Source organism: Papaver somniferum, chromosome 1 (genome assembly GCF_003573695.1).
Source record: "Papaver somniferum cultivar HN1 chromosome 1, ASM357369v1, whole genome shotgun sequence".
NCBI lineage: Eukaryota > Viridiplantae > Streptophyta > Magnoliopsida > Ranunculales > Papaveraceae > Papaver > Papaver somniferum.
In genome coordinates, this window is record NC_039358.1 from 145,945,807 (window position 1) to 145,971,256 (window position 25,450).

The following is a 25,450-nucleotide window of genomic DNA, read 5'->3' on the forward strand; positions in this document are numbered from 1 at the left end:
CAATTCCACGCCAGTTTTATATTTTAACATGCTTTTTGTTATTGTCCTTGATCTTATGAAAATCCTTTCATTTGAACAAATATCCTTCGTCTTGAGGAAACTCCTCAGTTTCATGGTGTTTCCTTCGCACCAAGGAAATAATATAAAATTGGGAAAAACATTGTGGGGGAGTGATTATTGGCCAACCGGCCATGCCTTGATCCCGGAAGGCCCCACAATCCATGAAAAATATAATATAAAACTAGGGAAACCCGTGGGACCGGGCCCAATCCGGCGGGCCATGCCCTAGCCGGTCTCACACTTACCTTTATTTTATTATTATTATTTTAATATTTCCTTGATCCCATGAAATTCCTTGATTTCATGGTATTTCTCTCAAATTATGAAAATTCCTTCAAATCATGGAAAAATACATAAAATTAAGGAAACTCGTGGGACCGGGCCCAAGCCAGCCGGCTATGCCATAGCCGGTCCCACACGCCCTTATTTTTATTATTTTAATATTATTTTCTTCCTTGATCCCATGGAAACTCTTTCACTTTAAGGAAACTCCTTAATTTTAACAAAACTCCTTGATTTCATGATATTTTCATAAAATCATGAAAAATTAATATAAAATTAGGAAAAGGCACCATGGGACCGTGGTCACTAGCCGGCCGGCCATGCCTTGGCTTCAGCGGTCCCACGCCTCATTATTCCTTCATTTTATAATTATTTTCCTTCATCTCATGAAGTTTCATCAGTTTCAGCAAAACCCTGATTTTGTCATATTTTCTTAAATGGTTGCTCAAACGCACGCCAGAAAATATCAAAATTCTCAGGACTGAGACACGGACACCCTAGAAATGTGAGCATGTTACCTTAACCGAACAAGGTTGGCTCTTTGGCTTGCAAGAATCCGGTCCCACGTATTTTCACGATTTGACCTAATTTGTGCAATTGCACGTATTAGGTCCAAAACTCTTCCAAATAATTTTGGAATTTCATAGAATGATCGTCAGTCGATCCCGTGACCACCCAAGGCCGGTTTCATGACCCATTTGGTCGGTCCCTCACCTCTTCATAATTAATTAGGTTTTATCACCTAAGGCTCAGATGAGTATTTATGAGAAACGATTGAACCAGCATTTGATCATCCTTTCACCAACTCTTAAGGAGATCTTGGTATTTGCTCACGCGAGCATATGGGCGCTACATAATCGAACCACAGTCTCATGTAGCCGATCCTCCTTCATTCCATGGTTAATTCTCAAATAAGCCATCAATTGGTCATCAATTGATCAAATTAGGGTTTCTGAGTCCAAGGATCATAATTCCCGACTCGAACACTAATAACTTTATGACGATCTCATGATCAGTATTCTTATTTATTATGCTCGGTTCAACTACCAATATACTAATTAATGTTTTATTTTGGTCACGCTACCAATAATTCATCAGACGAGCAATACTTGCTCAGATGAGCAATATTTACTCAAACCAAGGAATATTGGTTCAACTATCAATATTCAACAATTCATCGAATGAGCAATACTTGCTCACCTCAACGTGAGAATTACACCTCTGTCTCAACGAACATGTTCACTTCATGAGTTTCAGAATATTTTGCAGAATCATGTTCAATTCAGCAAATACATGGACTCAGCGTCCCATGAAGTCAGCAACTGACTAAATACACGTCTGCCCTGCAGACTCCACGTTCACGAGACATCAATCGTATCACTTGGGGGGATATCAACTAGGGTTTTGGTCCGGCGGTCTACGGCACGTGTGTTCATACACACGATGGAATGTGATCAAGTCGTGCAATCAGTTGAAGGATTTAACAAAGTAGTGGATGGAAAATCGACCAAGTCTCCGCACGATGAGCAACTGGTTTCAAACACGATTTCCATTTCCCCACTCTTTGATTCCATCAACTGTCACACTTCATGGGATCATGGTGTCTACAATTCTAGCAATATAAATAAGTCTCTGAATCATGATTGGAAACAGGAGAAGGATCTCACTTCTCACAGACAACACGAGATTAACTCAACATCTGAGTAATTACTCTCAACAGAGATTCAATCATTCAGAACTTATCTTATTCAGAATACATAACACACCTACGATCTTTGATACCATTCATTCCACACATTTCTCAGCTTCCCTCCTAAAGATCGACCCATCCTCTCTTGTGACCGAATTTACTCTGGAACGACCATTGTCTTGGTTTAGGCCGGAGTACTACAAATTGATATCTCGAATTCAAAGCACTCCCTTCTTGCAGTGCATCTGTGTGAGGTTGAACATTTCGCTCGGTTCAAGGAGTCTCCTTCGTACGGTCGTCTCCTTAATCCCGTGAACACCAGAAAATTGTTTTGTCCCATATACAGGTTGTATCACGAATATTGATTGATTCTTCCTTTTTTTCTTTGGTCGAATACTATCTGCTCATATTATTGTACTACTAACCCATTCCTTGAACTGAAAGGAATCGAAGAAAAACCCGTTCTATACAACCAAGAAAAGAGGTTTCTAGATTTCCCATCTAATAGAATTGTGTGAGTCCATCTAAGAGTGTCCATGGATCCTCCCTCCCGTCTAATTACCGACATGATACTTGTTAAATGTTAGCCTCTCGGACCCCAAAAAAGAAAGAACTGCTAAATGTTAGCTACTCAGACCCAAAACCGGCAAGGGAATTAACAGTTTAAAACATAGTCAAAGTCCGCCAACTTGGATTTTGGAGTGACCACTATTTCCACAGGATATTGATGAGTCATATTAATTCAAACACCATAATAAACCAAAAGTGAAAAATACTAGAACCCCCCTACTATATGGGTTCAATATATAGAATCCCCACTAAATGGATCATACATTGTCAACTCCATACTTTTAGAAATTGATATTGCTAGGCCGAAAATATCAAATTTTCTTCAGATCTAGCCCATAATGAATTATTATGAATTTTAATTATGGCAACATTACCCCTTTCTATAAAAACAAGAGGAATATCAGAAGATTCTTTTCATTTCTCTATTCTCTTTCTCTCTCATCTTTATCTCTCTCTGCTGTAGAAAAATAGTTTCTAGGGTTTCTGAGATTCACTTTTCTCCGTCTTCATCCAAATCTTCGATTGCAACAACGATCGATTGCATCTTCTCCTTCTATGCCTCTTTAATTTCAGTTATGTCAAAGATCAATTGCATCTGATCGAAAGATAGATCTTATGGAAGATGAAGATGATTTGTTTAATGCGATAATTATCAAAAGAAGATTAATCTTCCATCTGAAGATTCATCTACGGAATCAAATCGACGTGCAGATAAGCTTCATTTTTCATTATCTCTTAATTCAATTGAAGTTATATGTTATTGATTTTGAATTTTTTCTCTTGAAATCTTCGAAGTTATGATTTCAACTGAATTTTATCTATGAACTCATGATCAAAGTTCAGATCTATTACAGTTTAATATTTTTTAGCTTTTAAGATGAAAATATTGAAAAATATTATAAATTTTTTTTTCTAGGTTTCCTTACTGAATATCAATCGATCTGTTTATCTCAAAACTTGACTGAAAATCGGTGTTCAAATTCGAAATCAGAGAATCATCATCTCTATTACACATGTATTTGTTATGAATTTTATAAACTTTGATTGAATTGCTTAATATTGTGTACTTTACCTCTGATTCTATGTAGTTTGATGTATCTCTGTCAACGAAATCGAATTTGTTACACTAGTATTATTTATTGGAAATTATTGGTGGTGATATGGTTGGTTGTAAATGAATTTTGCAGAAAAAGGGAGTGAAGATATGATGGTGACTGAGACAAAAATGCAGGCTAGCATTGGATTTGAATGGATATGTTACTGTGAGTTATAGATGGAGATGTGGTTGTGCTATTTGTGGATTGGATGTAATGTTGCAGGTGAGGAGGAGAAAGCTGCAGCTGAGATACATCATATGTTTGTAAGTGTCATTTTATCTTATTTATTGAGTAGCTCTATGTGATATCTTTGTTTCTAGCGTTGATGAAGATAATTTATATGCTCTGAGTACACAAGCATATGGATGTGTAACTGGAGATTACACAAGACATATGGATGTGTAACTGGAGATTACACAAGCCATATGCATGTGTACTTGTCGTTTCACAAGCCATTACATGTGTACCTGCTAAGCACCATGAAACCCAACGTGTTCATCTTGAGTAGCATTTTTTTTATCTTTGTGTTCGTGAAATTCTTTTTATGAAGGATCTCCTGTGGTTAATAAGTGGTGGTGGTGGTATAGGTGCAAGTTTTGGAGCTGGTGGTGGTGTTGGAGTTATGATGCGCATTGTATGTTGCATAATTATAAGTAACTCCCTGTGCAGGATGGTTAAATTGAAAGTTATTAAATGTAAATAAGAGTATTGTTTGTGTGTGTTCTGATTGTTATTTATCAACTGTTGTTGTAGGTTTGGTAATCAAATTATTGCAGTCAAACTTCTTATTTCTTGGAATAATAAAGAAGAACGAGATGCACCTGAGTTGAAGGAAGTTTAGTTTGTGATGTCTAGATTTAAACATGCCAACCTTGTTAAGGTACATAATAGTTATCTAGTTGATTTGTGGTGCCAGCTTTCAGAACATGCAAGAGCAACTTTTTGTTTTGCCATGCCTTCCTGTATGAAAGAATAACAAATGCTTATGATGCATACAATCTCTTACTTACTGCGAGATATTTGAAAATGCAACTCTTAATTACACATGCTATATGCATGTGTAATTCTCAATTTTAATAGATAGACATATGTGTAAATTTTTCATCAGTAGCTGAAATATTATATAGTTAGTATCTACATGCCAGGTACACTACACATATAAATGCATGTGTAACTCCAGGTTACACTACACAGATGCATGTGTAACTCCCGGTTACACTAGAAAAATGCGTGTGTAACTCCTAGTTACACATGCTAATATTCGTTATGAAGTGTCTATACCTGACCTTTTTTAGATGTGGAACTATTAGCTAAATGCAGCACCAAAGAATCTCAATACTGAATCATATGAACTTAAAAAGGCAGTAGAGGAAGGTTAATACACCTAATGGATCACTCCAGGTTCACTAAATACCTTAGAAGTGCTAAAAACTTGAGATTTATATTAACCTGAAATGTTAAAATGTAATGGTTGTTTCATCTTTTTATTTTGTTGAGTTTCTTTCTTCTTTGAACTTGCCACATTGAAGTGCGTCAATTTTCTATAAATTGCTAGTTTGAACTGTTCTTTCTCTATAAATTGCTAATTCAAATGTGAACTATGGTTTTCTTAACAGGATTTTAGTGAGGACAAGCCTATGTTTTGGAGTCATTTAGGTCATGGTGTAGACCATGCTTTCTTTTGCTTACAAAGTGTTCAATGGGTATACTGAAGGGAAAAAATCAGACCAAATATTCGTTTTAGATGTTCATCTAACTGCAACTTCGATGGTTAGTATGAGAATAAACGCAAAATACCCTGATATGACATGTGTAACTCCAAATTACACATTTTAAGCTTGAGTTTGATTTCCATGAAATGTTCGTGTCATTTGATCTCATTCATTAATTAGACCTCGCAGATTGGAGTGTTAATGTGCGCGAGTCAGATTTTTGGTGCCATAAATCAATTTGTGGGTTAACTCAACTTACTACAATGAGGTATGATTCAGTACCCATTGTTCGTAAAAACAAGAGGCGGGTAGATTATGTTTTTACAGATTTAGTTTTGTGTGTTACGTCTTTTCCTTTTCGTACCTTGAGAAAGGGGGTACAATTTCACTATGTGTTTTTTTCTTACATTTTCTTCTTAATATTTTTTTTGTTTTACCGCAAGACTTTATGACACAATGCTCGATGTCGACCATGACAAATAGAGAGCTGAAGCTGCAGGTTATGGACCCAACGGATTCAACTTCGATGGAGCGGATATTACAGGTGTAGATTATGCTCTGAATAGGTAAAAATTGCCATTAGCATTATTTCATATTTCCTACATTGGTATTTCCCCCATTGGCACATGTGTAACTCTTAATTAGATAAGTTATATGCATGGGTAACTAGTAATTACACATGTTAATCAGATGTGTAACTACCAGTTACACATGCTAATGAGATGTTTAGTTTCTAGTTACACAAGCTAATTGATGGGATATAAAGATTAGGAATGTGTCACTCTCATTTGTACCAGTCAAACACATGTGTAACTCCTAGTTACGCTAATGAGACGCGTGTGTAACTCCAAGTTACACTAGTCATATGCATGTGTAACTCCTAGTTACACAGGATAAGATAAGTTATCAAGTTCCTTTTTGTGATTTGTGATACTTGTTATTCAACTTGTAATTGTTCTATAATATTATTTCATTCTTCTTATTCATCCAATTTAATCTCATGGATGCTTATTTTGTTGCAGATTTGGAAGCATTTTGTAACGAGGAAGACAAGAAGGGAAGGAACAATCTCGATTAGAGGATTTCGTGGCTCATTTTAGGATTTTGTTTTACATATCTAATGTTCCAACTCGTTTATTGTATTAAATAACAACTAATTAATAGATAAACAGAGAAATTATTGTAAATGAATGTCAACGCAATACATGTATTTTTCTGTATTTTTTTTCTATGCACATGTAACTTGTGGATACACATGTCATATGCATGTGTAACTTCTTATTACACATGTCATATGGATGTGTAACTTTTATGCATGTGTAATTTTTGGATACACATGTGTATCTTTTAATTACACACTTCCAGATACACAACATGAATGTGTAATATTTATGCATGTGGTAGGAGGTGGTGGTGGTTGTCGTCGGAGGTGGTGGTGGTGGTAAGCAGGGGTCGGCGGCGACGGCGGTGGTGGTTGGAGGTGGTTGGCGGTGGTGTTCGGAGGAGCTAGTGGTTGGAGGTGGTTGGCGATGGTGGTCGGATGCGGTGGTGGTTGGCGGTGGTGGTCGGAGGTGGTTGGAGGTGGTGGGAATATCATCACATGATATTTTAATAATTTTGGGTTTAGATTTAAATTTTATTTAATTATGGGCTTGACAATATGCATAAGGGTATCAAGGTCTTTCAATAATTTGGGGCCTAGATTTAAACTTCTTTTAATTAAGGGCCTTATATTATGGGTTATCAATACCTTAGCCTAATTTTCCCCAAAATTAGTATCGAACAGGAGAAAGGAATACAACGAGTCAAATCCATTTCCCAACTACCTGGGCACATAAGAATAAAAAAAGGAGAGGTAAAGGTACGATGAGGACCGACACACACTCGAGATGGGGTAGATACTATATTCCCTGGACCGGATAAATAGACATGAAGCCTAAATCAACCTGGCGTTTTTAGGGGCCACTCAAAAGGAATTAGGGGCCAATAATAAAACAAAATAAGGTCACCCAGACATAAATTGAAGCCAGCCCTTATCTCTCGTAAATCGTAATGGCAAAATTTCCCTTGCATATTCGGTAGATATGATTAGATTTCTATCTACCGATTGCAATCGGAAGGTAAATTAAAATCTTTACCTCCGAATGTAGTCAGGGTAGTATATTGGTGAAATTTGTTTCATTATTTTCATTTGTTGTCATAGAGAAGAAGAAGAAGGAAAAAAGGGAAAACCCCCTTCTTTTTTTTAATAATCAACAAAAATGGATGGATACGAAGAAGAAGCTGAGAATCATCGTGAAGAACATAATGTTGAAGGTTCGCGAACGTTAAGAGAAGACGATTTGGGGTATATGTTGAATGATCCAAACTTTTGTGGAGAGGAAACCCTAGACGACGCTTTCATGGAAGAAAACGGCGAATCACCCGAGATTGAAACTAATGATGCATCAAACATACAGGTATTGTGTTAAGAAACTCAAATACCCACTTTGAATGTGTTTGTATGCGTTTGTAAACAAGAAAACCCGATTAATGCATGCATTGAATGCCATGAACTACCCAGAATCGGTAGAAATGTATCTAAATATCTACCGAGTACAACATACTGAATACTAAATATCTACATTCGGTTGATATATATAGAGTATATTTTCTCCCGATTAGCCCCAAAATATGCGAAAACCCCCAAATTGATTTCCCAAAATATCTACATTCGGTAGTTTTTTAGAGTATATTTTCTTCCAAATGGCCCCAAAATCAAATCTTCGCAAACTTGTTAAAATTTTAATTCTTCTTTGAAAAAATATTTACATTCGGAAGTTATGTAGAGTACATGGTCTACCGAATGTCCCCAAAATAAAATTTTCGCAAACTTGTAAAATATTTTGTTCTTTGAAAACGGAGGAGTATTAATTACTTTATCTTTCGATTATCAATATTCGGAAGTATTATCATATTTATATCTTCCGATTATTTATTTTTTTGTACTCAGGAGACTGTCTAACTCTTTCTATTGAATTCGGTAGTTTAGGGCACACAATATTATTTCGATTGTTGGTCAATCGGTTGTATTACTTACTAAATATCTTCCGATTACTGTACTAAAACATGTTGCTTCATTTTGCAGGCCGTTGTAGGGTTTGTTGATGATTTCTATTTGAGGCCCGATACTTCCCTACGCTATTCAAATGATTTGGTTTGTTCATTACTATTATTTATTTATTTTTTCAAATATGTATGTTAAATGCTTATACTTATGATATTTGTTTTGTTATATGCGCGTGTAATCATTTGGAAGTAAGAAGGAGGCAAAGGAATGGCTTATGAACAAGGCAAAAGAGAACATGTGCGTTGTAGTTCAAAACAAACATGTGAGTGACACTCGGTTTGAAATGATTTGTGAGCGAGGTGGGGATCTAAAGAGTCACGCGGGAAAGAATAGAAAGTACGTAAGGAAAACGCAGAGGAAATACCGAAGCAATTCAAAGAAAATAGAATGCCCGTTTACGATTGTCTTCTATAAGCCCGAAGGTAAGGAAGGTAAAGAATTCATAGCTTCCATCATACATGAATTCTTCTCCTTGTTCCTCTAAGTAGTGTCTTTTTGCGAGTGCCTCCTACATAAACCAATAAATACAAAAGAATGTTAAGTTCATATAGTTTAGTAATAAGATATAGCCACCCGGTGTTTTGTAAAAGAATTATGCAAATACTTACAAATTGTTGGATCGACAAGCTTAAGTGGCTAGTGTTAAAAATCCTCTTTTGTATCGATATGTAATCATTCACCCCTTTTTGGATAAGCCGGAAACGATCATGAACTTGTTGGACCGATCTTTGCTTTGGATTTCCATATTCTCGCACAAATTGGCTATACACTCTCCCCCAAAAGATTTCATGTGTTAACCTGCCGGCTATGACATCTTCACGTCTTGTTTCTTGATACCATGTTTTGACAATGGCCAAATCTTCAGCTGCGTCAAAAGTCGCCATGATTGTAATATGAGATATAGAATGAATTAGAAATAGTAGACGGTGAAAGATCTTCTTGTAACGCTCACAAGACTAGATGTGTGTAGTTTGGTGAAACAATGAGAATAGGTTAACCTCCTTATATAGATGAGAGTCTCAACGGTTGTTTTTTTTGAAATTTTTGAAAATTTGGCCTTTGAGGTCATCTGTAACACGGGTGTACGGATATGTCGTACATTGTGTACACAATAATGAACCACAATCGGAAGATAATGTTATACTTTTAACCACCGAATACTTTAAGAACTAACATGTTTACTTAATATCCGAATATACGCATTTTTGTACTGAGAGACTTTAGTTTTCTTCAATAACAATATTAGGTTGACAAGTTTATTTTATTTCTACCGATTGAGTTTGTATTTCGATGCACGACTATTTTTTTTAAAAAAATATATCCTTTGGAGTATAATCGGTTGATTAATTAACATATTAAGTACCGAATTTAACCAAACTGTGATACGATTTTGAAAATGTATACATATTCGGTAGATTACATAGCATAGTTACTCTCGAATGTTGTTAAAATTTTGAAAACGTTGATGTAATTTAACGATTATACTTCGACAATTCTATTACAATGACTTGTGATTAGCGCCGTGGACGTCCTGAACGAGCTCTAAACGGACCTTAAGGATTCTGAAATGAGCTTCGTAACGGAAGTTTGATCTTTTCCATCTCCGCCATTCCTCGAGAGATCGTTCTATAACCTCATCATTGGTTTCATCCCTCAATCGATATTGATTTACAAGATAAGTTAAATGGATGAATTCTTCGACGTGTCCGTTTATTGAACCAATTCGACAGAAAAGATCAGCGGAGTGACGGTTATTTGGGTTACCGGTGTCGGAGTAAAACTTTTCATGAATTCTCCCCAAATAACTCATACTCATTATGCATCCTTGCCTACGTTCTTCTCCTCGTCTCGGATAGAATTGAACATATCGCCCACATAAAGATAAATCTTCTTCTATCGTGAACTCCGTATGATTAATGAATGGTTGTACCATTATGTTGAAGATGAGGTTCTTTGGAGAGAATTGATATGTATCAATGTTGCATATAGGGGATGAGGATACCCTCCTTATATAGAATATAGTTCTAACGACTAGTTTTTTGTGAAAATCGTTAAATAACCTAATCTCTCAAACCTCTGAATATATAGTGGCCTAAAATTCAGAATTTGAAAAACTTCAAAACCTTCAAATTTGGAACTTGTAATATCGGAGGTAAATATAGTCTCTCAACCTCCGAATATAGAGTGGCCTAAAATTCCAAACCTCCCAGAATGCTGAGATTTTGGCATTTTGGAACGACCATAAGCATTGGAATTTCGAAATGCTTAACTACTATATTCAGACGATATTCAAATTTTTGTCTACCGAATATATAGTGGCCTAAAATTCAGAATTTTGAAAAACTTGAAAATCTTCAAATTGGAAACTTGTAATGATCGGAAGTAAATCTAGTCTCTCAAACCTCCGAATATAGAGTGGCCTAAAATTCCAAACCTCCCATAATGCTGAGGTTTTGGCATTTTGGAACGACCATAAGCATTGGAATTTCGAAATGCTTAACTATTATATTCGGACGATATTCAAATATTTGTCTACCGAATATATAGTGGCCTAAAATTCAGAATTTTGAAAAACTTGAAAATCTTCAAATTGGAAACTTGTAATAACAGGAAGTAAATCTAATCTCTCAAACCTCCGAATAAATTCTAAACCTGCCATAATGTTGAGGTTTTGGCATTTTGAACCACCTAGAGCCATGGCATGGTTGGTTTTGAACAAGTTATATTCGGAAGATAAAAATATACATATACCTCTGAACATGAGTTTGCACTTGCAACATTCGGGGGATAACTTAAATAGTAGTTCTCTGAATGTTATTCAACATTCAACAATTTCAGGCTGTTATCTTTCCTTAAAAGGCTGTCATCGATGAAATCATAAAGATAACTTAAAAAGCATTCATAAACCATAAAAGTAGTCATTCACAAACCATAAACGTAATGTACGAACTTAAAATCCGATCCAAACCACATAATCCAGCACAAACTATAGCACACATCTAAGTTAAACCATTGTCATCTATTTCTTTCCTTTGACTTTACGACGACTAGCGCGGGTTTGACGAAGACCTTCAGCTTCTTCTTCTTCATCTTCAGCACCTTCAGCTTCAGCTGCAGCGCTCGATGAAGCTCTAGTTCTTTTAACACCCTTTGTTACTCGTTTCTTTTGCTCCCCAAATTTGGCTGATATTCTTCATTATCAATGTTATCAACTAGGTCTCTGGCCTCTTTTACCTTCTCAACTGGCACGGGATGTCCACTCCTGACGCATGATGTTAAAAACTTGGAAACACGCTTGAACCTTTTCACCTGTTTTAATACATGACATAACGGTTATTACATAGGATTTATAGCATAATTATTGAACGAAAATAAAATAAGAATACGCACCAGTCTATCGTAACCACTTGGCTTGTCTTTGATGATACAATTATAAGTTGCCGCCTCAAAAATAGAATTTGACTTCAGTTCACGGATAACAAAGAGATGGGATACCGAACAATACCAAGTCATATATCCGGGAACAGTTTCATAACCTCTAGTAACAACTCTTCGACCAGGGTTGATAATGTAATCAGTCCTCTTATCCCAGTGTTCTGGTACGGATGGTGGACCTGAGTGAACTATCGTCAAAGTGTCACCACTAGAGGAGCATTTATCCAACTCCAGAAGACATTTATCATCATTAACAACTTCCATTGGTATTTGTTGGACATAACCGTTTTGCCGCATCACCCTTGATGGGTTGTACATCACATACCCTGTGGGGTGCCACAACGGTCCAAAATAAAGGAACAAGTCCGACCTACCGTTTATATGTCCATTATCTCAGTCTTCCTTATATGGATCAAAGCATACATCTGAGGCCTGCATTTGATCCAAAACCTCCCTCATACGAATCAACTGCGGTTCTTTTGACCTAGAAAGGTTGTCTTCAAACATCCACCTTGGTCCTCTAGGAGTACCTTTAAGCCACTCAGCTTTCTCGGTCGCCAAATTTAGGATAGGGAAGTGCTCATAGATCCATATCTGTATACATACAAACACAACTATTAGGAAAGTGAGTCTAACAAGATTGTTCAAAATCAGAAGCCTAGGTATTTACAGTCCTTCCGAATACATACATTCGGAAGAAATTTAACTAACTCACCCACCGAATACGACATACTCGAAAGACAATCATATTTCTTTTCTACCGAATCTACATCAAATGTACCTCAGTAAACTCTAGTTTGAATTACATATAATCGGAAGCAAAGTCAAATACTGGTTCCCCGAATATATCATATTCGGATATATAAAAAAAAAAATTAACCTACCGAATGAGAAACATTTGGACACAGAAGAGTCTGAGTTTTTCACAGTATAATCGGAAGAAAACACAACACATGTACTTACGAATACTCAATATTCGGAAAAAAAATAAAACAATAAACCTACTGAATATGCAACATTTAGACACAGTATAGACTGAAGTGTTCAACCTGAATGATCGGAAGGTAAGTTTAACTATAACTTCCCGAATATATCATATTCGGAAGTAAATGGAAAACGTATCTGACGAATACTAACATTCGGGAGACCTAAACATATGTTTCCTACCGAATATTCCTTATTTGGTAGACAGAAAACTCTTGGTTGTTAATCATATTTTATACCGAATAAGCATAATTATTAATGGAGTAATAGAGATGATAAAAACCTGCAATAGACACACGTTCCCTCCAACTTGGCTGGTTGTTAGCCTCGACGCCTTTCTCAACTCTTCCATCAAATATGCAAGGCATGTCGTGCCCCAAGAGTAATCACCGACTTCATGGAGAGGATCCAGAAGTTGTATAAGGTTGGAGTCAATACGGTTTCCAGTAGTATTGGGGGAAATGACACATTCCAATATACAAAGGAGATAGGCAGTGGCTGCTTGGTTCACTTGCTCATCGGTTAATGTTCCCTTCTGTTCTTTAGCCAAAGTGCCTCGGTACATACTCACCAATTTGTTAATGTTGATATGTCTTGTTTTGTAAGATGCATGCCTCATGAACTCAGTTGTTGTTGTCTCCTCATCCCAACCTAAACAATTTTTAGTTAGAACATAAAGTTGTGCCCAACTTAACTGCTTTGTATAGTTTAACTTGACAGCTGTGCCTTGGATAGGGAGGTTAAGAATCTGCAGAACATCATCCGGGGCAATCGTCATTTACCCAAAAGGCATGTGGAAGGTGTCGGTCTCAGGATACAATCTCTCCACAAACGCAGAAATAGCCACACTGTCATGTTCCAACAAAGAGTTCTCCACAGTAGGATATAACCCCGAGTTCTCTGTAATCGTCTTGAACCTTTCACATTCACCGGATAAAGGCCATTCCAACATTTTCTTTTGTGGGGCGGTGGGTTTGAGCAGACAAACAAATCTTGATGAAACTATTAAAAACATGAAAAATGTTTAGAGTAAATGTTACGATAGAACACATAGACAAAACCGTAAAAAAATATACGATTAATATTACCTCGGTTTCGTATACATCTTTGGCCCAGGAGTCTTTGTATCCAAATAACAATCTTCCTCCATCCTCCGGTAGCCCAAGGATTACGCCTTTAGGAATATCCTTCACCTTCAAGTGGTCAGGGACAACATGTGATGCTTTTTTAGCAATATCCTTCTTTTCACCTTGTACACCTTTTTTGCCTCTCTTGGTACCACTAGGTTCTCCTCCTTCTTGGGTGGTACTTGGTTGTCCTTCTTGGTTGGTACTTGGTTGTCCTTTTTCTTGTACTACTGGAACAATTTCATCTTGTGGTTGTGTGGCACTTGATCCTTGAGTGGCTTGTGGAGCACTTGCATCTTCAGTTCCTTGAGTTCCTTCTTGAGCAATTGTATTTTGAACTGGTAATGTGACCTGTGGAGCTCCAGTTTCTTGAACTTCTTCAGTGCCTTGTGTTGCACTTGGATCCACGACTTGTTGAGTGTTTTGTTGACCACTTGGTTCTATACCTTTATCTTGAGCACTTGAAGTTTCCTTAGCACTCGTTTCTCTCCTAGCACTAGCCGTAACTTTCTTTGTTCCATTTACACGAGCCCCTAGGTCAGGTTGCTTAGCTCGACTTTGCCTAAACAACAAAAAAGCCAGAAATAGTTTTAAAAACTACACAATCGGAAAACAAAGTAAAAACGAAACACCCGAAGTTACACATTCGGAAGCACAAAGAAAATCAATGCCACCGCATACAAAACATTCGGCCTGTAAAACGTAATATTAACTACCGAATATGCATCGATTGAAGTTCAGGAAACCCTAAAGTTTGTAGCCTATATAATCAGACGTAAATAATTATATTTTCAACCGAATACACTATGGCCCCAAAATGTTTTCAGTTTGACGAGTTTATATTCGGAAGTATATCACATACGATAAACTTCCGAATATATACCGGTCCCAAAATTGGATTTTGCTAAAATCACCATATCTGACTATTTATCAAAGGATACATTCGGTGGTAACATAATCTCCGAATACAATGCCTCTACATCAATACATTCGGGAGTAAAAATAAATCCTAAACTCCGAATAAACCAAACAAAAGTTATAGGAAGAAATGGTTCCTGACATTCGGTAGTATACCTAAACAAACTATCTCCCGAATACTCTCGATGTTCTTCAGAAATGAAGAACACGACTACATTCGGCAGTCTACAAAACATGCATATCTCCCGAATCTGGTTAAAAACAGAAAACCCTAGATTATTTTTTTGGCGATTCATCGAATTGAAGCGACATAAACCCAAAAATTGTTAGAAGCTTACCTAATTGGAGCCATCTGAAGTTGCCGGAGTGTTTGACTTTCAGATTCCCCGCCATCAACTACTCCAACCGCTGCAACTCCTTCGCCGTCATCGTGGGGTTCTTCACGTTCTTCGTCACCAACAATCTCTTTATTTCTTGCCAAAATTCCAATTTTTGGATCGATACCGCGAGGAGGTCCCATGAGTTTATCTTTTGTAGACATCGTTGAAAAAATGAATCGACGATGTTTTGATTTTAAGATTCACGATAACGATGAGATAAATTGAAGAACGAGGGGAAAAGAAAAATCTCCACAATCGGGAGTGAAGGGGAAGACCAGAAGAAGAAGAGTTGAAATGGGTTGAAAAGAATTTAATTTGGTTTTTATTTTCTTTTTACTGTAAAGGCATTTAGGTAACTTCAACGTGCTATAGGGTATCCTTAACTGGTGCTCTTGGCTGGGTATAAATTGTTGGCCCCTAATTTCTTTTGAATGGCCCCTAAAAATGCCAGGTAAATCAAACCAGATGCACCGAACAAAATAGAAGGGAAGCCTAACACAAACCAGGTGCGACCATCTAAACACATACCTGGGTAGATCCATACCTATGCACCCACCTAGATTCACTATTCAGGCCAATAACTAGGCCAGAGAGGTGTTCTTGATGGCAACATAAGTTTCAATCCAGGCCTGTTTTGTTTCCAGCTACATTTCATTGTTGCAGGTAATGTCTCTGTTTTAAATTCCTGAGAGAGACGTTACAGCTTTCTCATTACATAATACTCATACTAGTCTAATACATTTACTACTGTTACCCACACAATGCATTCCCTACTAAATCCCCCTATCCTTTTCATTTCTGGAAGGTACTAAACAAGAAAGTTGCATAGCTTGAAATCAAGAGCAACATGAGTATTAGTAAGATGGAAAGCTGGGATCAACATTTTGGGCCCAAGACTCTAATCCACCAACAATATCCTTGGCCGAACTAAAACCCATTTTGTGAAGGTAATCGACTGCTCTTTGTGAATCATTGCCTCTTCTACATACTACGTAAAGTGAAGCACTTGAGCTAGAATCAAGACCTTTGCGCTCTTTCTCATCTTTTAAAGCTGAAACAATTGCTGGCAGTTTTGCTTCTAATGTTGAGAGTGGAACATTCAACGACTTCGGGAGAGAAACGATATTGAAGTGGTGCGCAGGGCGCACATCGACTAATATGTGTGGTTCTCCATGAACAACTTTCTCTTTATATTCTGTACTGCTTATTCTGGCATTCTCAGGGATCAGCTTCAGTTTCATGGGTGCCTATACTCGGTAACAAAGACAATGTTAATAGCCAGAGATAGTGAACTTTCTGACCTAGCAAATAAGACATCCAATATCTTTTACAATAGTAATCGAGGTCAACATCGTTGACAAAATATGAGCAAGTTCACACAAATTGGCAGTTGACAATATCAATAGAAAGCAACATTACCGTGGACAATGGAGTTTGCGTAAACTTCTCATAGTCAAAATTTTGGAAAACCTGAGGGGTAAATTCTGCATTTTCTCCGCAGGCTTCACAATGTAAAGATCTTCCTCTTAGCTTGACCTAAAAAGTGTCAATAATTCAAACTTCCATCTTTTGTCCAAAAACTGAAATCACACATAATTTACAGAAGGAACGCTAAGATGCAAGGGGAAAGGAACATACAATACGGATTTTTGCTGATAGTGCATCAAAGAGAAGCATCCGGCCTGACAGGGGTTCACCAACATCACTTGCAACCTTTAAAGCCTCTAGAGCTTGGAGGCAGCCAATGACACCCGGGACTCCATAAACAAAGTAGAAAGAAGAGGAAATGTTAGTATTAGGCTACAACGTTATGTAATCGTTGATCCAACTACCAGAAATTGTGTGCTTGTACTTGAAATAATAAATTTTATTGGTTTCTTTTGAAAACCAACTAGTAGAATGTTGTTGTAGATAAGTAAATACATCCCCACAGGAGTCTATGGACTAACAGATACCAGTAACTTACCTACTCCTAGAACCCCACTGTCTGAGCATCTCTGACAAGCAGTTGATGGTGGTGGTGCTGGAAATAAGCATCTATAGCATGGACCTCCGTTGTGATTGTAAATAGTGAGCTACAAATACAAACAGTGTAAATACTAGTGAAATCTTCAAAAATCGAAAGTCAAATCCACAATTTATAAAAGAATGGATATGGCATTACCTGTCCGTCCAATCCTACAGCAGCACCTGAGATCAGAGGCTGCCAAAAGAAACAATAAAGAAGATTTATGAGGTAAAGAAAGTGAATATGAGATCTTATGTCCAGGTAACAGTTGAAATGAGTAAGTTGTTGACATCTTAAGCTGGCATAATGAGCAGGTGGAACCTGAATCTCTCATTCTAACAAACTTAATTTACTGAATTACCTTTCCCAACACAACACAGCAATCATTGATCATATACCGGCTCGGAGCATTGTCTGTAGCATCTACAACTATATCATATCTAGGAAATATATAGAGTCAAGGAAATCATAACTCAACAAAACATCATTGATTCATCAGAAAGTGTAAACAAGCATAGACAAAGAGATGCATTATCGTATGCAATGTGTGTACATATGCACATGTTCAGAGGATACTTGCTCATAATTTCCAAAGCATTGGATGTCCTAAACGCTTCTTTGTATTCCTCTATCTGAATAGTGGAGTTAATCCTGGGAACAGAGAACCGTATTAGACGAGTATCATCCACAGTAATGTTCTATTTTTCGAAGGTAAACAGAAACTCATAAAAAGATGTTGTGAGTAAAGAATTTGGATCCATACGCCCGACAAGCAGCAGCAGCAGATTTCACTTTTGACTGACCGATATATGCTTCAGCATGGATGATCTGCATAACAATTTGAATCCCATTTATATTTTATATCAACCATCATAAGTACAACAAATCAATCAACTAGCCGAAAATATCAAACTACATACACCCTAAAAATGCTAAAGTGAAGTTACTATTTAGGTTTCGTAGGATGGTATTGATTAATATTTTGGGTGATAAAACACAGCATACTGTCTTTCAGAAATACTCCATCAACGACTACATGTTGCTTAATTTAGATACATACCTGCCGATGCAGATTATTAAGCTCAACGACATCATGATCTACAATACCCAAGCGGCCTAACCAAACCAAACAAACAAAAAATAGAACATAGCAATCAGAAGACTGAAGTGCAAGACACAGTGTATCAATAACTGTGCTCTGATACAAGGAATACTCGAATTGCAGTAGAAACATTGTTCACCAAAATTATCGTACGAGATATTACCAATTCCACAAGCTGCAAGATATAACAAGGCAGGTGAACCCAACCCTCCAGCACCAATCACCAAAATCGATGATTTCAAAAGATTAGACTGCCCTATAATCAACCAAGTAGTTTCAGTTATAACAGCGAGAAAATTTTATACCAATACACAAATGGGGCAATAATAAGAAGAAGAAAATCACTCGGAACTCAGTACTAACCTTTTACTCCAAAATTAGGAAGCAATAGATGACGACTGTACCTATAAATTATATCTGAAGACAACCCATGTCCTGAATTTGAATCTAAGTTCAATAATGAATTAGGACAAGAACTAGAATCACTTTCTTTAGTAGTAGTATCATTACTAAGTTGAGCTATTAAAATTGATATTCTGTTTTCTATAGATTTCTTCTCAGCTTTCAATTTCTCAAGTTCTTGATGTATGAGTGATGAAGATGAGTCAACTCCATTAGATTTCATTACTGTAGAAACGAAGTTAAATTGATAACTACTCTTAATCAAAATTGATATGCAAAACCCTAAAATTTGTGATTCGCGAAGGGGTTTTGTTTTCTTTCACTTGTACAGTCGTCTCTATTATTAACCCTTAGATCTGATGATTTTTATTGTCCAAGATAGACGGTTAAGATTTTGGAATGGTCATCATATCATAAAACACTTTTATGCAGTTGTGCGGTTACAACCTCAATTCACAGCACATGGGGGGACCAGATAAATAATAATGCTGGTCCTTCCCTTTGGGAACTTTTGTCATTTTTTAAAGTAAGTTACAGTGTAAGATTTTGTTTCCGGAAAGAAACAACAGTCAATGAGGAGATTAAGCAACGGCCCAACAGTAGCTACTGACAGTGTTCTACAACATTCTCCTGGGTGACCTGATGAAACGACTTGAATGATTTGCCATTTGTTTTCGAAAACGACTCGCAATATTATTTAAAGTCACGCTCAACATATACAGATGAACCCAAATTAGTAGTCGTACCTAAATACCATTAATCATGCTGATGACATGATATAAGGCACTCATCTCACTAAGCTCGTGCTAGTACTTCATCATATCATATCTTAATTGCTCAGTTCCAATCCCTGTTCCAGAGGAAAGGAGAAGCTATATATGATAGAGACCCATGTAAAAACTAACTAATGAAGAAGGGTAGCCTACAGCTATCTGCGTGGGCATATATTGTACTGCTATGTAGGTAACGTAGCCAAACTATGTCATCAAGATAAGTCATGGCTGATGGCTCCATCTACTTCTTACCGTAACTTTTGTGTTTTACGAAACACTTTTGTTTTGTCCGGAAAACAAAACACGCCGGCATAACTCAAGTTTCATGTGTAAATATATATAACCTCGACACTTGCATAAAATATAGCTTCATAAAGCTACCTACCGTGATTATCGCAAAACAGCAGCAACTATTTTAATACTTACTGATAGATAACTGGATACTTGCATTCGCCACTAGCATCTATATGTAAAATTACTATTCCCATTTATCTCATTGATATATATAGCTTCAGAATAAAACTTGTAGAACAACTTTCATACTTAACCAGTAACGATATTAAAGCAGCCAAATGCATAAAATCCAGATTAGGAATAGTTGTTTATATCCTTATAGCAGTTATGTAGTTTTAAACACCAAATAAAATGGATCGTACTTGATAATGTTTATATATTATTATATATAGTCTATAAGAAATATGATCATCGATATCTTGATGATCACATCAACGATGATGGTGCACATGAGTAGTCGATTGAGAAAGGATTGGGGGTCAGGAGGTTATCAATGTAGTATTGATGACTAGGGTGCATATGAGCTGCATCCATCACAACAAACTGCATGTCCTCTGACGGTTTCCAGTGCCGCTTCCTTTGATTTATGAACCAGTTGTTTATCTGCTTTTGATCAAGCCCTGTCGACTCTGCCAGCGCTAATTTCTGCATCTCCTGAAAACCATCATGGGTTTGCAGTTTGCACACATTATATTAGCACAATGTAAATGATGGAGAAACACATAATATTGGACTAATATATGTGGAATTTGGTTCTCGCTAATGTTGTGGTAAATATAAGGAGTTTCTCAAGTTGTCAAGGAATGGACAAAGAAACATACTGATGGGTAGGGCCACTTATAATATCTAGTCCACCAATCCATTAACTGTTGCCTTGCGTCCTTAGGTAGTTTCCCTTTCTTTCTCTTCTTCAAAAACTCCTGCTTTAGACTGCCGAGGTATCCGCTATACTTGCGCAAAAGCTGAATTTTCAATTCTTTATCATCTGCTTGAGGATCTATGAAGTTCTCACTAGCATCAAAATCTTCCTCGGATGATTCGTTATTTCGACCTGCATTTGTTCATCATTTTAACAATTGTATGCTAATCAAACAGGTAAACAAGCTGATAATGAACTATCTGTCCAAAGCACAAAACTATTTGTATGCTAATCAAATACGTACACGAACTAATAACCAATATATAACCAGCTGGCTAGAAAACTAGATACTAACATATAATGTGCATCACCAAGTCATTATTTCAGGGCTAGACCCATAGTGAAAAGAAGCAGTTCTCTCTCCAGCAAAAAATAAATTAAGCATGCACTAAGATAATCTCTTTCACCAAATTCGTGATTAGGTGCCCATACAGAAGCCCCTTGAAACTGAATCAGTACAAAGACGAAGAAATGATCATTATATTGATAGACTCATTCCCAATAAATCTCATGTGAGTAAATTATTCATAGTACTTGACTTGTTATAAAGTTATGTTCTAGAGCCTCAGCTCCAGTTAGACCCGACAACTAATTCTTTAATCAATCAGATAGTTGTTATCTTTGTTGATTGTAATTTAATAATTGAGTCGCACCACATGCAAAGATAAGGAATTTTTATCGCATCTCATTGTTATAATTTCCTGAATCCACTTCAAAAGTCATAAGATGTTAGCTGCAAATCCTTCGCTAGCATTACGACTCCTGCGCAGACTGGCATTCTATTTCAGTATTTAAAAACAACAAGATGAGTGATAACATCAAATTACTTCAAAAAAATTCATTCTCAAGATAAACCAAATATCATAAACGCTCCCTGCAATTTCATCAGAGAACTTAAGCAAATTTATTTAGTCATGAGATATGCTAAGTGACCACCAGATTTGATCGACTAGGTTCTAACCCTATCGTGATAAATGGAGTTACTAAAGTCAGAGTACTGGATAAATTTACTATGAATGAGTACAAGAACTACACTTCATTCAATATCTCTTTAAAATAACCAAACCCTAGATAGCCTTTACAGTTTTGATTTACATACTATATATATTTCCATTCCTGTGAACTAAAACTGTCTGCTAGGTTTAACTGAACCAGATCTGAAGATGTTATAAAAAGCAAGAGAAAAATCCTTTTGGTTCTAGAAAGATGAAATGAGATTCTCCTGACTTCTCTCTCCCCTCTCTTTCAATCACTCTCACAATAAAAACAAGGAACAAATGTACTAACCAAGCTGTGATGTATGACTACAATGTCTTGAATATGAAAACAAGAAAACAAGCATGAATCCAGGTAGATCAACATATTGGTTAGAACTAGGAGTAACTTAAACTCTACATAAATTAACACAAGCTAATAATCAGTTTAAGATGATTTTTCACCAGAATGATGATCCGAAGAAGTAGAAATGGTAAGGTTTTTCAACTGAGCTTCAATATTAGAGATGAAAATCATGGCTTCTTTGAAAGGTTTGGTAAGTTCTTGTTCATATTTTGAAAGCATCTCACAGTAAGCTTCCATGAACTGATCAAGACCTGGATCTTCTCCTAAGGATCCAAGACCACCACGGCTACTACTACTACTCATCCTGCTCTCCTCTGATGCAAATATTTCCTCTAACTTTTTGACCACTTCAGCTGGTGCTCCAATCTGCAATAGTACGTAGAAGTCATTTCACTATCGTCAGATCAAAGATCCATCCATAAAGAGTGACATGAAAATTTAGGTTAAAAGGAGGCCAGAGAGAGGAATGGTCATCTGGGGTTGTTGGAAAGGTAATAATCAATCTAAGTTAAGGTTTACAAATTGTGTGGAATACCTTCTGACAGTTGATGTAGGCAGTTAAGAGACGAAGGTAGTGAGGATGAGCCATGATCTTAGCTCTTTTGAAAGAACTACTACTGGTGTTGTCATGCTGCTTATCAATATTGTTGTGCTTCATCATGAAGTAATAGCCAGCTGCTGCGTGTTTGTCATTGTCATGATCACCATACATCTGAAGATGATGATGATAAGAAGATCCTAAGTTTTGGTTGTTGTTATTTGAAGAGAGAGGAAGAAACAGAGTGTTGAGGTTGTTAACCATTTCTGAAGAATTAGGTTGAGGATGGTGATGAGGTGGAGGAGCCATCACCATCAACATAGATGAAAGACCATTACTACTACCACCACCACCACCACCACCACCACCAGTACTCACGTTATTTCCTCTAAAACTCATTAAACTGGCAGCTGTTGCACCATGATGATCACTGCTATTTCCTCCACCACTTCCCTCCATTTTATATATCTCTCTTCTCTCTCAAACTATCTCTATGAAAATATGGTCTCGTTTCTCTCTCTTCTTTTCTTGGTGTGAAAAATAGGGTCTCCCGGATTTTGCGCCAAGAACTTTATCAGAATTATTTTTTGTTTTGTTTGTTTACATCAAAATCCTAGAGAAGAACTTGTAGTACTTGTTGTTTCTTCTGATTGGCTCGTCTCTCTAAAGACAAGATTCATCAATTAAACTTCCATTAGAGATGGGGGTATTTCCCTTTCTCTCTCCGGGCTCTCCCTCTCAAATACACACCCTCCACAAGGCTTTAAGTAAAAAGAAACCCTTTAATTCACTGTTGAATTGTGCTTGTCTGAAAGAGGGATGATCAGTGAATGATAAAGATTGTAGATAGATTTAGAGAGAGAGAGAGAGTATAGTCAATAGTGCACGCAGTGTCTCGCAAAGGGTGCAAGTAAGCACTGTGTGCAGGAACTAAAACCAGGATATAAATGCAGGCCTATATATCCTAAGGTAGCTCAAGTAAAAAGTTTTCCTTCCCAATAAACCAAACCCTAGCTCTACCTACAGTATACGCTTAATTCATTTCTTGTAAAACTAGTTCTCTTTATAAAAACTGGCGGATTATTTGATACAAATTTGGTGGTAGACTAGACACTAGTAGAGACTAGAGAGTAGTGGTACAAAATGGCATAATAGCACAGCAACTGAGAAGGTATCATCTGACAGGGGTTTTGATAGCCATCAGTCTCATTCATTCATCATTTTCTCCTTGTTGGGTCTTGTGTTTCTCTCTCTCTAGTCTTTACTCTAAGCTACACTCTATACTAGATTATAATAATTGATGAGATCTGTATAGTATACTTTAAATCTAGGAGCTTAGGTTTTATACGGAGTCTTGTACATGTCCCAACTCCATTGTTCTAACTTCTAACCAACTAAGAGCTAGCACTATGATTGGCCACATCCCTTCCCTGTCCTCAAATGTAGGGAAGAGATGGCATTTGAAAGACAATCTTGTTATGATGCCCCTTCATCCCTTCCCTACACTAGACGCGTACTCAGTACCCGTATGAATAGTGTCAAACGGGTATACAGTACGCGTAATTTTCTTTTTCGTTTTTTTTTCATGAAAAAATATTTATCTAGATCAAAAAATATTTTAGAGTAAAAAATATATATATCAAATAGGTAAAAAAAACGAGTTTTAATAAAAAAAAATAGTGAAAAAGGGAAGTTTTAAGGTAAAAGTTTAAAAACCAGAGAAAAAAATACGAGTACTGAGTACTCGTAAAGTGAAAAAGCAAACGGGTACTCAGTACGCGTACGATTTCCCTTCCCTACAAGGGTGATCAGATCTGATCAGCCTTGTAAGAAAACCCTCCATATCCCTTCCCTATAATGAAAATGGGAGACCATAGTACTTGGGTTTTTGGTGTTTTGAGGGATTGAGAGGGATAGGGAAGGAATATTCCTCTCCATAGTGCTAGCTCTAAGACATCCAAGACATCCAATTACCCGAGCAGAATTTTAGTTCTCCCCTCTCTCCTCTCTCTTATGCCCATCTGAACTTCCCCATTTCGGTTCAAAATTAACCGTTTAAATTGTCGTCATCCTCTAACGTCTCTCCCAACGTTCGGATTATGCCGGACAACGTCGGATAATTTCATCGGAAGAGTTATATAAGCATCTATTCTATCTGTTGATTTCTAAGAGGTCACAAATCACTACAAACCATGTTCCTGTAACTGTTTCTACAATCACTATAATCACTACAACAACAAAATCACATTGAGATATGATATTGAAACAACAATCACACAAATTACATCAATCACATACATTACCCAAATCACCAAGATCACAATCTCTACAAATCTCACGATACAGATACAAATCACTACATTCACAGAGCTGGAAGCTGGTAACTCCCCTTCCATGAAGTCCTATCAAAAATCTAATCTACTTCTAAGATTTCAGAGCAAGCTCTCCTTTTGCAGCTCTACTACTACTGACAGGGATTCTTTAACACCTGAACAATCTTTGTTTGAAGAACTCAAAAGCATTATCTTATATTTGTCTCAGAAGAACCTAAGAAGTGCACTGAATCGGGAGTATTCTAATTTTCTAATCAAGCAATTTCACTCTGCTTTAAGCTATAATCCTTGTACAAGCCTTTACTTCTTATACTTCTTCTCCTGCGATTGGAGTCTAAATCAAAGACTGCCCCAGGTAAGTACTACTAATCTAATT

General features: G+C 36.9%; 2 protein-coding genes and 1 long non-coding RNA gene across 3 annotated transcripts; 1 reads left to right on the top strand and 2 right to left on the bottom strand.

The window, feature by feature from the left end:
- Positions 1-5,601: 5,601 nt before the first annotated feature.
- Positions 5,602-6,628, top strand: LOC113333279. Its single transcript, XR_003351876.1, has 3 exons — positions 5,602-5,679; positions 5,855-5,977; positions 6,434-6,628. It is a non-coding gene; the product is annotated as an uncharacterized LOC113333279 (long non-coding RNA).
- Positions 6,629-15,996: 9,368 nt separating this feature from the next.
- LOC113303578 (adenylyltransferase and sulfurtransferase MOCS3-like) lies at positions 15,997-19,181 on the bottom strand. The gene is made up of 11 exons (XM_026552623.1): positions 18,838-19,181; positions 18,638-18,730; positions 18,433-18,488; positions 18,136-18,200; positions 17,949-18,023; positions 17,734-17,812; positions 17,529-17,567; positions 17,331-17,439; positions 17,003-17,121; positions 16,784-16,900; positions 15,997-16,611 (listed from the first exon to the last, which is right to left on the bottom strand). Exons 1-11 carry the CDS (start codon positions 19,097-19,099, stop codon positions 16,219-16,221), a joined length of 1,407 nt encoding a protein of 468 aa, XP_026408408.1. The 5' UTR covers positions 19,100-19,181; the 3' UTR covers positions 15,997-16,218.
- A 1,041-nt stretch (positions 19,182-20,222) lies between these two features.
- On the bottom strand, positions 20,223-23,655 carry LOC113303583 (homeobox protein knotted-1-like LET6). Its single transcript, XM_026552632.1, has 4 exons — positions 22,739-23,655; positions 22,302-22,569; positions 20,765-20,994; positions 20,223-20,597 (listed from the first exon to the last, which is right to left on the bottom strand). Exons 1-4 carry the CDS (start codon positions 23,198-23,200, stop codon positions 20,370-20,372), a joined length of 1,188 nt encoding a protein of 395 aa, XP_026408417.1. The 5' UTR covers positions 23,201-23,655; the 3' UTR covers positions 20,223-20,369.
- Between the last annotated feature and the right edge of the window lie 1,795 nt (positions 23,656-25,450).